General features: G+C 35.5%; 2 protein-coding genes across 4 annotated transcripts; one reads left to right on the top strand and one right to left on the bottom strand.

The window, feature by feature from the left end:
- Positions 1–200: 200 nt before the first annotated feature.
- Positions 201–2232, top strand: LOC149932321 (dnaJ homolog subfamily B member 4-like). Its single transcript, XM_090155903.1, has 3 exons — positions 201–423; positions 926–1747; positions 1815–2232. Exons 2-3 carry the CDS (start codon positions 932–934, stop codon positions 2040–2042), a joined length of 1044 nt encoding a protein of 347 aa, XP_090012029.1. The 5' UTR covers positions 201–423; positions 926–931; the 3' UTR covers positions 2043–2232.
- A 406-nt stretch (positions 2233–2638) lies between these two features.
- Positions 2639–9573, bottom strand: BuGZ (Bub3 interacting GLEBS and Zinc finger domain protein). Of its 3 annotated transcripts, XR_016472840.1 has the most exons (10): positions 9302–9568; positions 9013–9139; positions 8651–8786; positions 8360–8581; positions 7526–7553; positions 6072–6210; positions 5628–5906; positions 5143–5323; positions 3734–4826; positions 2639–3402 (listed from the first exon to the last, which is right to left on the bottom strand). XR_016472840.1 is itself a non-coding variant. In XM_090155900.1 (9 exons), exons 1-9 carry the CDS (start codon positions 9340–9342, stop codon positions 4705–4707), a joined length of 1272 nt encoding a protein of 423 aa, XP_090012026.1. In that variant the 5' UTR covers positions 9343–9573; the 3' UTR covers positions 2639–4704. The 3 variants fall into 3 exon arrangements, 2 of the variants coding, with proteins under 2 accessions (XP_090012026.1, XP_090012025.1); XM_090155900.1 differs by having other exon boundaries at positions 2639–4826; positions 8360–8578; positions 9302–9573; XM_090155899.1 differs by having other exon boundaries at positions 2639–4826.
- Between the last annotated feature and the right edge of the window lie 2894 nt (positions 9574–12467).

The raw sequence follows: 12467 nt of genomic DNA, 5'->3' as shown, positions 1-12467 counted from the left end.
ATCCTAATTAAATAATCCTGCAAATACGTTTAAAGAAATTTTTAAGACAAGCTTGTCTTTTCAGAATTTGCAAAGAACAGTTACTTAGCATATTCTATGGTTTATGGTCTTATTTCCATTGGATGACTCACTAGGTAAAGAGTAGGCGGAAAGACTGAACCTTTCTACAAAATGTCTTAGCTTTCGAGAACCTTCTAGAGCATTCCATATAAGTGTAGAGGGGCTGCTTACGTAGCATTTCGTGGGCGTCAACAATTTGAAGGATAAGAATATTTTGGCATTCACCATTTGGCAGTCGTGATTATCGAGAGGAGAGAAGAAAAAAACACGAAAGTTGTTCGAAGTTGTAGATTTTCTACTTTGTAAATAGGAGTTTTTAACATTAAAGTGTGTGAAAACATTTATTGGGAAAAATTAACTAAAGTAAGTAATTAAACCGAACGAATTTTGCATGTGTTTGTTGTAATTTTTGCAAGCCTTGGCTAATTTCTATTAAAAAACTGGTTTTCAATTTACATGGTTGATTTGTTCTTAAGTTTGTTAGGGTCATTGCCTACTGGCGTATAGTGTCATTATTTGTTTCGGTAATTTTACTCATATTTTGTTTATCAAGTATAATTTAACACTACGTATATGAACCTGACTAAATTAGGCCATGTCAATAGGACTCTATATTATACATGTATTTTATCAGCCTATCCCATAAATAATTCCTGGCCAATAACTTAGCTAGGTGGTAATAAAATACATAGAGCAAACCAATAATTTTGACAAATATCTTAAGAGAGGAGTAAGTTTTATGTTCAGATTATTAAGCATTACCTTTAGGGTTCCATTTTCTATATGATAGCTTGGGTATTGGATCGTATTACAGATACAGGCTGGGTAATGTAGTATCATTAAAACATGAAATCTTATGTTTCAGAGAGAAATGGGTAAAGATTTCTACAAAATTCTTGGTATTACCAAGACTGCAACTGAAGATGATATCAAAAAAGCTTACAGAAAACAGGCCTTAAAATACCACCCAGATAAAAATAAAGCTCCAGGGGCAGAAGAGAAATTTAAGGAAGTAGCTGAAGCATATGAAGTGTTGAGTGATAAAAAAAGGAGAGAAGTTTATGATCAGTATGGTGAAGAAGGATTAAAAGGGGGAATGTCAGGAGGAGGTGGAAGTGATCCTGGGGGACATCATACTTTTACATACACTCACATTGATCCTAGAGCGACATTCTCTCAGTTCTTTGGTTCTGATAAACCATTTGAGGCATTTTTTGGAGGTGGTATGGGTCATGGTACAAATTTTTTCATGGATGATGAAATTGACATGGAACTAGATCCATTTTCTCAATTTGGGGGAAGAAATAACGCATTTAGATCACAGAGTTTCACAGCTGGAAGTCCGCACATGTCAAGAGCTAAGGCGCAAAAGCAAGATCCACCAATAGAACATGATCTTTATGTGACTCTAGAAGATATTTTCAGAGGATGTACAAAGAAAATGAAAATCAATAAGAAGGTTTATAACGCCGAAAACAGGACCACTCGTAGAGAAGACAAAGTACTCACAATTAATATTAAGCCTGGATGGAAAGCAGGAACGAAGATAACTTTCCAGAGAGAAGGGGACCAGTCACCCAATTCTATACCTTCTGACATTGTTTTTATAGTAAGAGATAAACCTCATCCTACTTTCAAGAGAGAAGGAAATGATTTGAAATACATAGCAAAAATTACGTTAAAAGAAGTAGGCCCCCCCAGCTTTCTTTTTATTGAAACCTTAAAAATATATCAACATTTTTTATTTTTTGTAGGCTCTGTGTGGAACAAGGATTGAAGTGCCAACACTCACTAATGAGAAGATAAACTTTAAATTAACTGAAATTATTAAACCTAATTCTACAAAAAGGATACAAGGACAAGGATTACCTTATCCGAAAGAACCTAGTCGCCGGGGAGATCTCATTATAACATTTGACATTAAATTTCCTGATCACTTATCAGAAAGTGCTAAACAAATACTAACGGATCTGTTGCCTTAATATTAAAACGCGCAACTTTTTTATTTCCTGAATGATCACATGTAAATGCTAAGGAGAACATCACTAATTTGGTAGCTTAAGGTTTTGTAGAGTTAATTCAATGTGTTAACTTTAGTATTTACATGAAAATTTGTACATTTCTGTAAATAAAACTTTTAATTTTGTGGAATAAAAAATTTGCTTTGTTAAATATTCTATTACCATCAAATTAATTTTAGTAAGCTTTGCCAGGCCTATCATTATTTAATAACTATATCTAAGAACGAAAAATTGTTGTGGCAATAGGGAAATTCCTTAATTAGGCATGCTAGATTGGCTTTTTCAATTTAGAATAAGTTGACTTATGGGCTGGCTAAGAAATCCGTTCTCATTAATTTGATGGCACTATTCAAATCTTACGGCTATGATAACTAGTCTGGCATGTTCAGTTAGTTATAGGTAATTACAAATATCACCAATTGAAGTTTCGCATGTGCAAATCAAAATCCAAACATATTTCAACATAAAACATATAAAAGTATTTAATTTTACCAATGCATTACAATAGTTTCCAAGTGACAACATTTCACATTGTTTTCTACATTTATGATTATTTGGTTTACTGAAAATTCATATTAATATTTTTTAAAGTACAAAAATAAACAACTGCAATGAAATCTTTGCAATATAGAGTAAAAACTTTAGGCATATAATGAAAAAATTAATTTAATGAGCCTGGATAATTTGGTTTTAGCCCTAATTCTCATATAATTTCAGCTTGAAATTAAAAATTTATTAAAACTAAAAACATTAATTTCAAGCATATGTTTCAATAATGGACCTTTGTTACTAAATGAAAGCTAAAAACACCTACCGTAGTGACATAAGACTGTAGGATAAAAGAATAATATTAAACCACTTGCGAAGGTGGTCGCCGAACTTCTGCCACATTTTGGATTCCTTAAAGATTAAAACATAGCGGCAAGGAGTTGGGGACTTTTAAGTCCAACAGCTTATATATTGAGAAACTCAAAAAACAAATATCTTTGGGTGAGCTAACCGAAGTTTATATGGTCAATGAGAAATTTAACCTTTTTAGTGTTTTACAGTATATTTAAAAAAAATATAACAAGAAAAAATGAAATAATTAAAGCCCTTGGGAATTTTTTTTGGCATAATTGTAACTATTATTAATACATTGATTAGGCGTTTGAAAACCAAGTATATTTTGTTTGACTTTCTCATTTTTTCACTGTGACACCTTCGCTTAACTTAACAAGCAAGAAAAATGTTTTGCTAGCTCACATTAGTTGTCTTAAATTTTGCAATCTGCAATATCCACAACAATTTAAAGTAGATAATGGTTACCGTTGTGCGAGTACTGCCTAAAAAAATAAAAGGCATGTTCTAGCTGCAAAAGATACCAAAGAACAAAGTACTTCCTTTGTCACATTTATTTGAGGATGAGATTATCTTAAGCGAAGGGAAAATTTAAATTACGTAGAAAACCAATTAAAAATTTGATATTTCTTAAATTGTACGCCTATAATCTCATCCCTTAATTTTTTTATAAAAATAAATTTGAAGATTAAAGAGACATTTCGCCGAACCGATAAAGAAAACGGTTGGGGATGCAAAGCATCCAACAGCAATATAAAATATGCTGTGAAATGTTTGACTATGGTATGTATAGAGAGAAGAGCAAGAATAACTTGCCTCAGATTGCAAATATTATTACACAGGCTATTTTTTATCCACAAAACAGCATCTGGGCTAGTAAATTATGGCAGGCCACTAAAAAGAACGAGAAGGTAATTGCAACTTTCCAATTCAAACATTTCTTTCATCCAAAACAAACTCCGAGATAATTATAGCCTACCTTTTATAAACGAGAATACCATACCATTTACACATTTTTTTGTTTTTAACATTCAGTGAAATAGGTTGACCTTTTATTTACCAGTGTAATTACATTTTAAAATTAAATAAGCTCAGTATTGGTAATTTAAAAACTCATTTATGAAAAGGAACTGGCAAAAGCCTACCTCTGGCGATAAACTGAATGTCTGCAATAATACGTCCTATATTCCCATACAATTTAAATGTTTGCCTACAATATAAAGGCTGAAGCATTCAGAGATAATTTACCAGTGCATAAATGAGTACTATAGTGAGCAGAGTTTCTTAGGACCAAAAAATTATACAGAATGACATAAAACTTAAACTTCATTTGTTAACAAAGAAATAATTTTTTAAGGGGTAAGTCAGAATGGCTATATGGTTCCAAAGAAACCCAGCATTCATATATTTAAAAGTTTGAATATTTGGTCACATTTAAGAAAAACTATGCGTGATTGACAAAAAATACAAATGAAAACAGTATTTACAATCGCGCCTACGATGGTTGAATGATTTATGGGGGAGCATTTGATGAAATTTGCTAAATACGGGCCTTACCTCATCTTCTAAGGTGAATGTAGCGCTTAACAAGTTAAAACTACATAAACCGATAAAACTCTTACCTTGACCAGGTTGATAGGAAGCATCCAAAGTTAATATAGGTTTTCAAAGGTTCATGACAGTTTATACAATGATTAAAAACCAAGGTAATATTTATGCGGAACTACTATATGATTTAGAGATATGCTCTTGGTGTCTAAATATCACTTATCTGGTCAAGTGGTCAATAGGGACGCGACACTCCAGGACTCAGCATGGGAGGAGGCAGTAAAGACCCACTTGCAGTTCTCTGTGAAGAATATGCCATAGGGCCAGCTGACACGAACGCTGTTGGCAACATTCCACCTAAAATGAAATGTAAATTAAAATTAAAGCCTTCAAAAATCATTATGTACTTTCATATTTGGTGTTCATTAAAAACCAAATGGAGTAATATAACTCAAAAAAAATAAATGAAATTGGTCATTTTAGACAAATTCAAGGAAGTTAAAAACAATATGATTTAGAAAAGGTATAACGTTAAAAATTATAATAACTCGTGAAACAATCTTTAAATTAATTTTATACTTTAGCTTTTAAATGCAAAATAAGTATAACAAAACCCACCTTTCATCCCCATTCACCGAAAATATAAGTATATATTTTTTAACATATGAAATACCTGGTCTATTCATGGTCAAACCACTCATGGGAGGTCTCATCATTCCATTCAACATGCTGCCTGCCATACTTTGTTGAGGCATCACGTTAGAAGCTGAAGAGCTCGGAGCTTGCGAAGTAGAGAAATTCGACTTGCCTAACAAAAACCCTCTGTATTTGGGTAACTGGATTCTTAATTCTTCCTAGAGAAATTAGCATGGTACAAAATAGTTTAATAAGCTGCCAGACTATTTTTATCCCAGAAAATATAATGGGACACTATTATTTAATGTAAAATATAAGCCATGTTAAATGATATCTGAGCTACTGGTATTGTCAAACTAGTTGGTCGTTTACGAGAAAAGCTAGGGTACATTTGCATACCAAAAGAAACACTTATAATAAATAATCAATATATGATGTAAGAAGGAATTATCCTATTATGTAATTTAAATATAGTTTTTAACCATTAAGAAATAATGGAATCAAAACCAGTTTGGAACTTACCAACGAGAGGTCTTCCTCAGGATGTACTATCTTACTTGTAGCACCACCCGATGACATGGTAGTTGTAGTAATTGTACCTGGTTTTCTTTGATCACCATGTCCACTTAAAGATGGGAATCCTAAACTCGAATCAGAAGTGGATCCAGGAGCGCTTAACAAGCTACTAGTAGTTGTGGTCGATGCTCCACTATATGCGGGAAAAGTAGGTTTCATTCCCACAGTGCTGTTTAACAGTTTATAATCTGAGCCAGACATGGAAGATGTTGAAGTGGCTATGCCCTAGCAAAATTGGAAGCGAGAATTAATGTCTAAAACACAGTCTGCCCATTTTATTAAATATATTGAGCCGCTTAGTGCTCTCTTTATCAAATTTAACAAAAAAAAACTAGAATGGACATTGTATATGGGACATCTATTTACTCTAAAAGGAAAGAACCAATTTACCTGGGCAACAGCTCCAGGAAACAGTGGTTTGTTTTGAAGCACCGGAGCAGCACTCACAATGCCAGGATTTTGAGTAAGAAGATTAGACATTGTTCCCATATGCCCCATCACTTGCATTGCATTGGGAGGCATACTAGCACTACAAAAAAACAGTACTTACTGTAAACTAGGAGCAACAAATACAGCACCCCACACAAGGAGAACGCAACCCGTCAAAAGTCGTGCATTTGCTTGTGTACAGTTTTCATTGGTTAGACGCTTTAGCGCCTGCTGCTGTTGGAAGGGGAAAATACCAAAATTGTCTTCCCTTTTTCCATAAAACCCTCAGCGTAAAGGCTCGTCCAATGAAATTTTTACACAACACTACGTTAGTGTGTTTAAAGGCTAGCTGCGCTCTCCTTGTGTTTGTAAATATTAAGAAAGCAAACAGGCCAAAATAGTGTTTCACAAAAAGTTGGCCTTTTAACTTTGTCATGGTTTATATACTTGAAATATTAGGCAAGTATAATACAAACATTGTTGTGAGTCTTTCAACTTAAAGTCATACAAGTACCATGTTTTAGATTTATTGTTAAATTTTGAACTTCTAACTGAAAGAAATGTAGCTATTGTCTGTAAGAGGAAACTCCAAAATATTCCTGTATATTTTTAGAAGGGGAGAAGGAAGGCTTTCTACGTGTAACTATTTTCAGTGATATTAAATAGATAAAAGACCAAAACCACCGTTGAACTGGGAATTATTACTAAGTTAAACGCAAAAAAGTAAGAGGAGACCAACATTTAGGGTATACTAAGCTTTATTAGGGATACAAGCACGGTACTTCGGCCTATAGGGCTTCTGGGCTAATACAAAACTAAAGACTAACAACAAAAACAATTTCAAAAGTTAAAATGTTTAAATAAAAATGTGAGACTTGAGACTTAAATACACAACAACAAAGAGGCTATAAAATACTGGAACAAGACTGTCATAAAAGGGGGAAGGTTGCGATAAGTTTGATGAAGAATTAGGGAGAAAAAATGGGGAAGAAAACCAATGGGAAAATAAACATCAAATGCATGCAAATAAACCCCTACCCAACAACCAAAAAACCACCTGAGCTCGAAAGAGACGTAAATCAACCTATGTTGAATGTGGGCGGGAAAAACACAAAGTCAGGATTATTGCACTAGCAAAAAAATAATTTTTCATTTAAACCTGCTGTCAGGTAGGGGTTTGTTTGCCTGCATTTGATGTTTTTATTTAAACATTTTAACTTTGGAAATTGTTTTTGTTGTTAGTCTTTAAGTTTTGTATTAGTCCAAAAGGCCTATAGGCTGAAGTACTGAGCTTGTTTCCCTAATAAAGCTTAGTTTCCCCTAAATTTTGGTCTCCTCTTACTTTTTGAGTTAAACTTAATGAAAAGTATTATTTTGCTTATCTAAGTAATAAGAAGGCGTAAAAGTTTCCTTACCCATGTCCCAAAAATGGTGGCCCCATACCTAGAAAAAACACAAAGCAAAAGATTTAAATGGTGCTACTACAATATATTTTCCTTGATACTAAATATAAATGAAAGTTTAAAATCTATTTTCTTCAATGTGATCTTAGAAACTAAAATTATTCCATTAAAAACCTAAGGCAAATCTTGTTAGTTCAATTTGGTAATTTTAGTAAAAGCAAGGTAGAGTTTTTAGCACTCTTGCCTGGGTGAAAACTTGGGAATCATTCCTGCGTTGAGTTTGCAAAGTTCTCTCCCCATCTGTTTAGGGGTTTTTTCCTCCAAGTGCTTAGAATTCCCCTTTCCATAAAAACTTAGAATAGTTAGTGTAGAGTCTAGCAACAACCCTCCCACACGGTTGAAATTATTTTGTGAAAGGAGCCTCAGGTCTAATAAGGTCAATAAAATAGTTCATTTATTTATAATTTAAGAAATATTCAATTTATCAATCTAAATACTACTAAATCTACCCGCTTGGGTCTATTAGGGTTATTTGAAATCTCCCTATATTTTAATAGAAATTTAATTTGCTTTAAATGTCCACACCTAACCCGTTTAAAATTTTGTTCTAACCCTTTTCCTCATTTTTGACACTATTGTACCGTAAAAATATTATGGTATGAGAAATTGGGGATATAAATATGATTAATCCATTGTAATACATTACAGGGTTACACAGATATCAGGACCTCTATAAGTGAAAATTCTGTTTTATGTAAATATGAAGTGTTATTTGCAGTTTTTTAGGAAACGAGCAATTTTGGAAAAAGTCGATCTAAAGATTATTTTCAATATAACTCTTTTTACCTAAATGAGGCATGCCCATTGGGCCCAAGCCCATGTGTCCCATGTGCTGTAAATGAGGTGCACCTTGAGGCATAAAAGGCAAACCGTGGTGCATCATTTGGTGGTTCATCAACCCTGCAGGGGCACTCATGCTGGGTAATGACATCACAGGATTAGAAGAAGGTGTCGAAGTTGACACTGCACTTGAAGTAGGAGTAGGCACATCATCATCAGAGTCATCTTCTTAATTAAATGAGAGGCATAAAATTAAATGAAGGAATGTACATTTCCTTTGGAAACCAAAATATTTACCCCTTCCAGATTGTCTCTGACGTTCGTGTTCTTTTATATCTTCTGGTGGAATTCCCTCCATTCCATATATTTCAATATCAATGTTATTTTTGGTAGGAAGAGCATTTGGAACCTTGTCAATTGTGTCTTTGTGAACCTTAACCAGAACCGTATATTGAAAATTAAAACTCCAGCTAGTAGTCTCAATTTTTTCATACAATATGTTTCAATTTCAATTTAATAGCGCAATTAACTAAAGCAACAGAATAGATTAAGTTTAAATATTCCAAGCTATATTCATCAGCTCTGCTATTACACCCATTAAATAGACAAAATCCTATGTGCAAGTACTGTTAAATACACTTTAAAAGTCTTTCTCTTACCTGCATACAATGGATTGCAAGTCCAGGACCAGTATAAAGCTTTTTGTGACATATATGACATTTGAAATGTTTCGCTTTTTGATGTTGTATGAGAATTTTCTCATCATCAAATTCCCTATTGCAGTACCTTTTACAAAACGTTGAGGGTTCAAACTACTTTGGATTTTAATATAGGTGTAAAATTCCAGATAATACTTCAACATCATTATATTTGGACCTAAAAATAAATGCGCCTCTACCGATCTATAGACGAGGCATCTACATCCATTGAAAAAATTCAAAAGGATACCAGCACCAAGGCTTAGCGGGCTTCTTCTTCTTCCTACCCATGCTTATTTATACGTTAAATATAAATGTCTTGCTATCGGACTAATTATGATTTTTTAAATCAATTTGTTAGTGCGAATAATAAATATGTAGTACGTAAAGTATACTTATAAAATTTCAAATATTTTCGTAACCAAATTATCGAATAATTTCAGCCGCAGATTCGCCTCCACGCTAACACTAGCTCAGCTTTGCTTGGGGCAAAGATAAATTATAATTCGCGATCGAAAGAGTCTAGGTGGGGTAACGGCGCTAGATTATCCGAGGCAATCTTGTAAAATATCCATAGCCATGAAATAACACAGGCCTGGTATGCAGGACAAAATTCTGTTTAAGTGTACCGCTTTTTAATTAAAACATTATTATAATTGAAAAACTAGGTGTCACAAATCCTTGGGACCTGTTAATTAATTGTGAAATTTAATTAAAAATTAAGTAGATGTCCTGTTTAATATTTAAGAGTTTCAAACTATTTTGTTTGAATCGCGAGTCTTACTCCCTCTTCTCTTCTCCAAGGGGAGTATTTTTTTGGAAATGGGCAGCCCGGCAGCTCCAGCGACTACGTCAGCGAGCAAAGACTATTCGCGACAGAAAACTATACACTCTTTTACGAAGTCGGCCATTTCACTACAGGCCTAATTTAAAATAGTACAGGCAAGGGCGCCTGCACTTGCTCATCAGCTCGAGTCTCGAGACGACGCGTGCACTTGAGCGCGTGAAGCGGCCTTGCATGCGCTATTTGAAATCAGACCTGTAATAAAATGCAAAGATAATTTAAACCCGTACCCTAGATTCGAATACTGAGAGCAGGGGCGTAGGAACGTTCTAGAAGTTGGAGGGGGCTAAGAGAAACGAAAAGGGGTCTGGAGAATGGTTTTTAATTTTTAATGGAGTGTAGCTTCTCCGAATGCATGGGTACTTTTTACTACTATGTAAATTGGTGGGAAAAGACTGAAATTTAAGCACAGTTGAGATTCTATAAACTGTATATGCTTTCCAAATGATAATTTGAGCCTTTGGAAGATTTCAACTGACCAAAAAGCTAGAGGGGGCAATAACATTAGTTGCCCCTCCCAGCCAAATTCTAGGGAGGGGCATTGCCCCCCCCTGCCCCTCCCGGTTCCTACGCCCCTGACTGAGAGCTTTCACATTGACGGTTTTGTTACGAAGCGTTTACCCTTTTCCGGCACGTGACCTCAGAAAAATCGGGCTACATCGGTTGTGGCTCGGCCAACTTCGATCACTCGCTGCCGCGATATATAGCGCGTGATCGAAGTTGGCCGTGGTTGCGGTAAGGCGCAAACCATGGAGTGAATTTTTTCTCAGTTCCGGCGGGAAGTGGGTAAACGCTATCGGCAACGCACGAGAGAGTGATTTCGAATCTAGGGTACGAGTTTAAATTATCTTTGTAAAATGGCAGCTCTCACAAATAAGGACATAAAAGAGTGTATAGCTACGCCCCCTTTGGTTCGCCATTGAAACCGATAGGTAGCAGCTAAAGTAGACGTTATTATTTTTACTTCATCGTTATTCGTAAATTTGACTTATAGCGTTTTCCATTTGATTGCTCATGATTCGCTCTGAATCTGTCTCTGACGTCATAGATCTCGCCCCAATCGACTAGAGTAAAACCGCAAATGGAACATTCCATGAACATATTCCCGCGCTTTGTTGTTTTTCGTCTGCTTGTAATTTGAATTTTCGCGTCTTGGTCTGCCATTTTGCCAAAAAATCTAAAAGGAACACGCGAAAATTTGCTCCGATCTCGATTTCGATCCATTGAACTGTCGAAATCGGCAGATCGGTTTTGGGCGATCTCGGAGCACCCGAGAGCGCGAAATGGAACACACGAAACTTGATCGGAGCAGATCCGAGCACGCTAATGGAACATAAAATGTTGATCAGAGCGATCTAGGGTGCTCGAGAGCAGTCAAATGGAAAACATTATTAATTGGCGAACGAAACTAGTTTAGGAAAAACTAATAGCGTCTGCTCCAAATTAGCCGCTACCTATCTAGGTTTTGACGAATAGTTTTCACCTAATGGCAAACCAAATCCGAGCGATAGTTTTCGGTCGCGAATAGGTAAATACTTTTCACCTGTTCTCCGACTAAAGGTGTACTCTTTTAACCCTATAACGAACTATTCCCCTGTTCCGGAGCTGAGAATTAGTCTAAACCATAAACTATTCGTCTGTTCCAGGATTTTATGGCTACTCTTTTTAATCTTTCTGAAATGGACGTGTAAGGAGTGTAAATGGGATTTGGTCGTCTGCTAGCTAGAATTTATCTGCTAAAAAGGCCACAGGCAGACATTTTAGAAAAACGATTTAACTCCGACTGAAACTATTCGCCGCCACAGAATCGTAGTAATATGACGTCATAGCGTTACTCTTCTTACCCTACTCCAAAATCCCGGAACAAGCGAAAAGTAGACACCTAGTATAGAAATCCGTATCCTGTATTCGAATTCTGAGAGCTTTCTGATGGACGATTTTTCAAGTAAGCGTTTACCCTTTTCCGGCACGTCACCCCCGGAAACTCAGCCTCCTTTGGTCGCCACATTGCTCTACCACGGCCAGCTTTGGACGTGGTCTTATCTATAGTAGCATATGTAACATAATTATGTAAGTAAAATAAATAAGTAATTATGTTACATATGATAGTAGGTTACCATGGTAATTATGACTTCCGGCAGGAGTGGGTAAACGATATTGACTACCGTCGAGCGAGGCATCTATTTCGCATCTAGGGGACGAGGTTTATATTATCTTTGCTTTGGGACGACTTACTTACCAGAGTGGAAAAAAGCAGTTCTACTCACCGTCTAGGGGGTAAAATCACAGAAATAGAAATGAAACTAGAACCACTGCGCTATCCGGTAAGCTCAAGGAAAACGGGCTGCCATGAGAGTGGAATCGCTACTAATCCACGCAGGAGTGCGCCATCTATTAAAAAATTTGAAACCTTAAACATTTTAAAATAGATGGCGTGCTCCAATAAAAAATACTGACGATTCCACGCTCATGCCAGCCTTCTAACTCGTACATCTCAGCACAATCTAATCGTGCTTCTAGTCTCATTTCTATTTCTATAGGTAAAACATGCCCTAACGGATATAGCAGACGG

This window comes from Leiobunum rupestre, chromosome 8 (genome assembly GCF_980474605.1).
Source record: "Leiobunum rupestre chromosome 8, qqLeiRupe1.1.hap1, whole genome shotgun sequence".
Taxonomy (NCBI): domain Eukaryota; kingdom Metazoa; phylum Arthropoda; class Arachnida; order Opiliones; family Sclerosomatidae; genus Leiobunum; species Leiobunum rupestre.
Note: the sequence above shows the minus strand (reverse complement) of the source record. Positions and strands in the feature narration are given on the sequence as shown.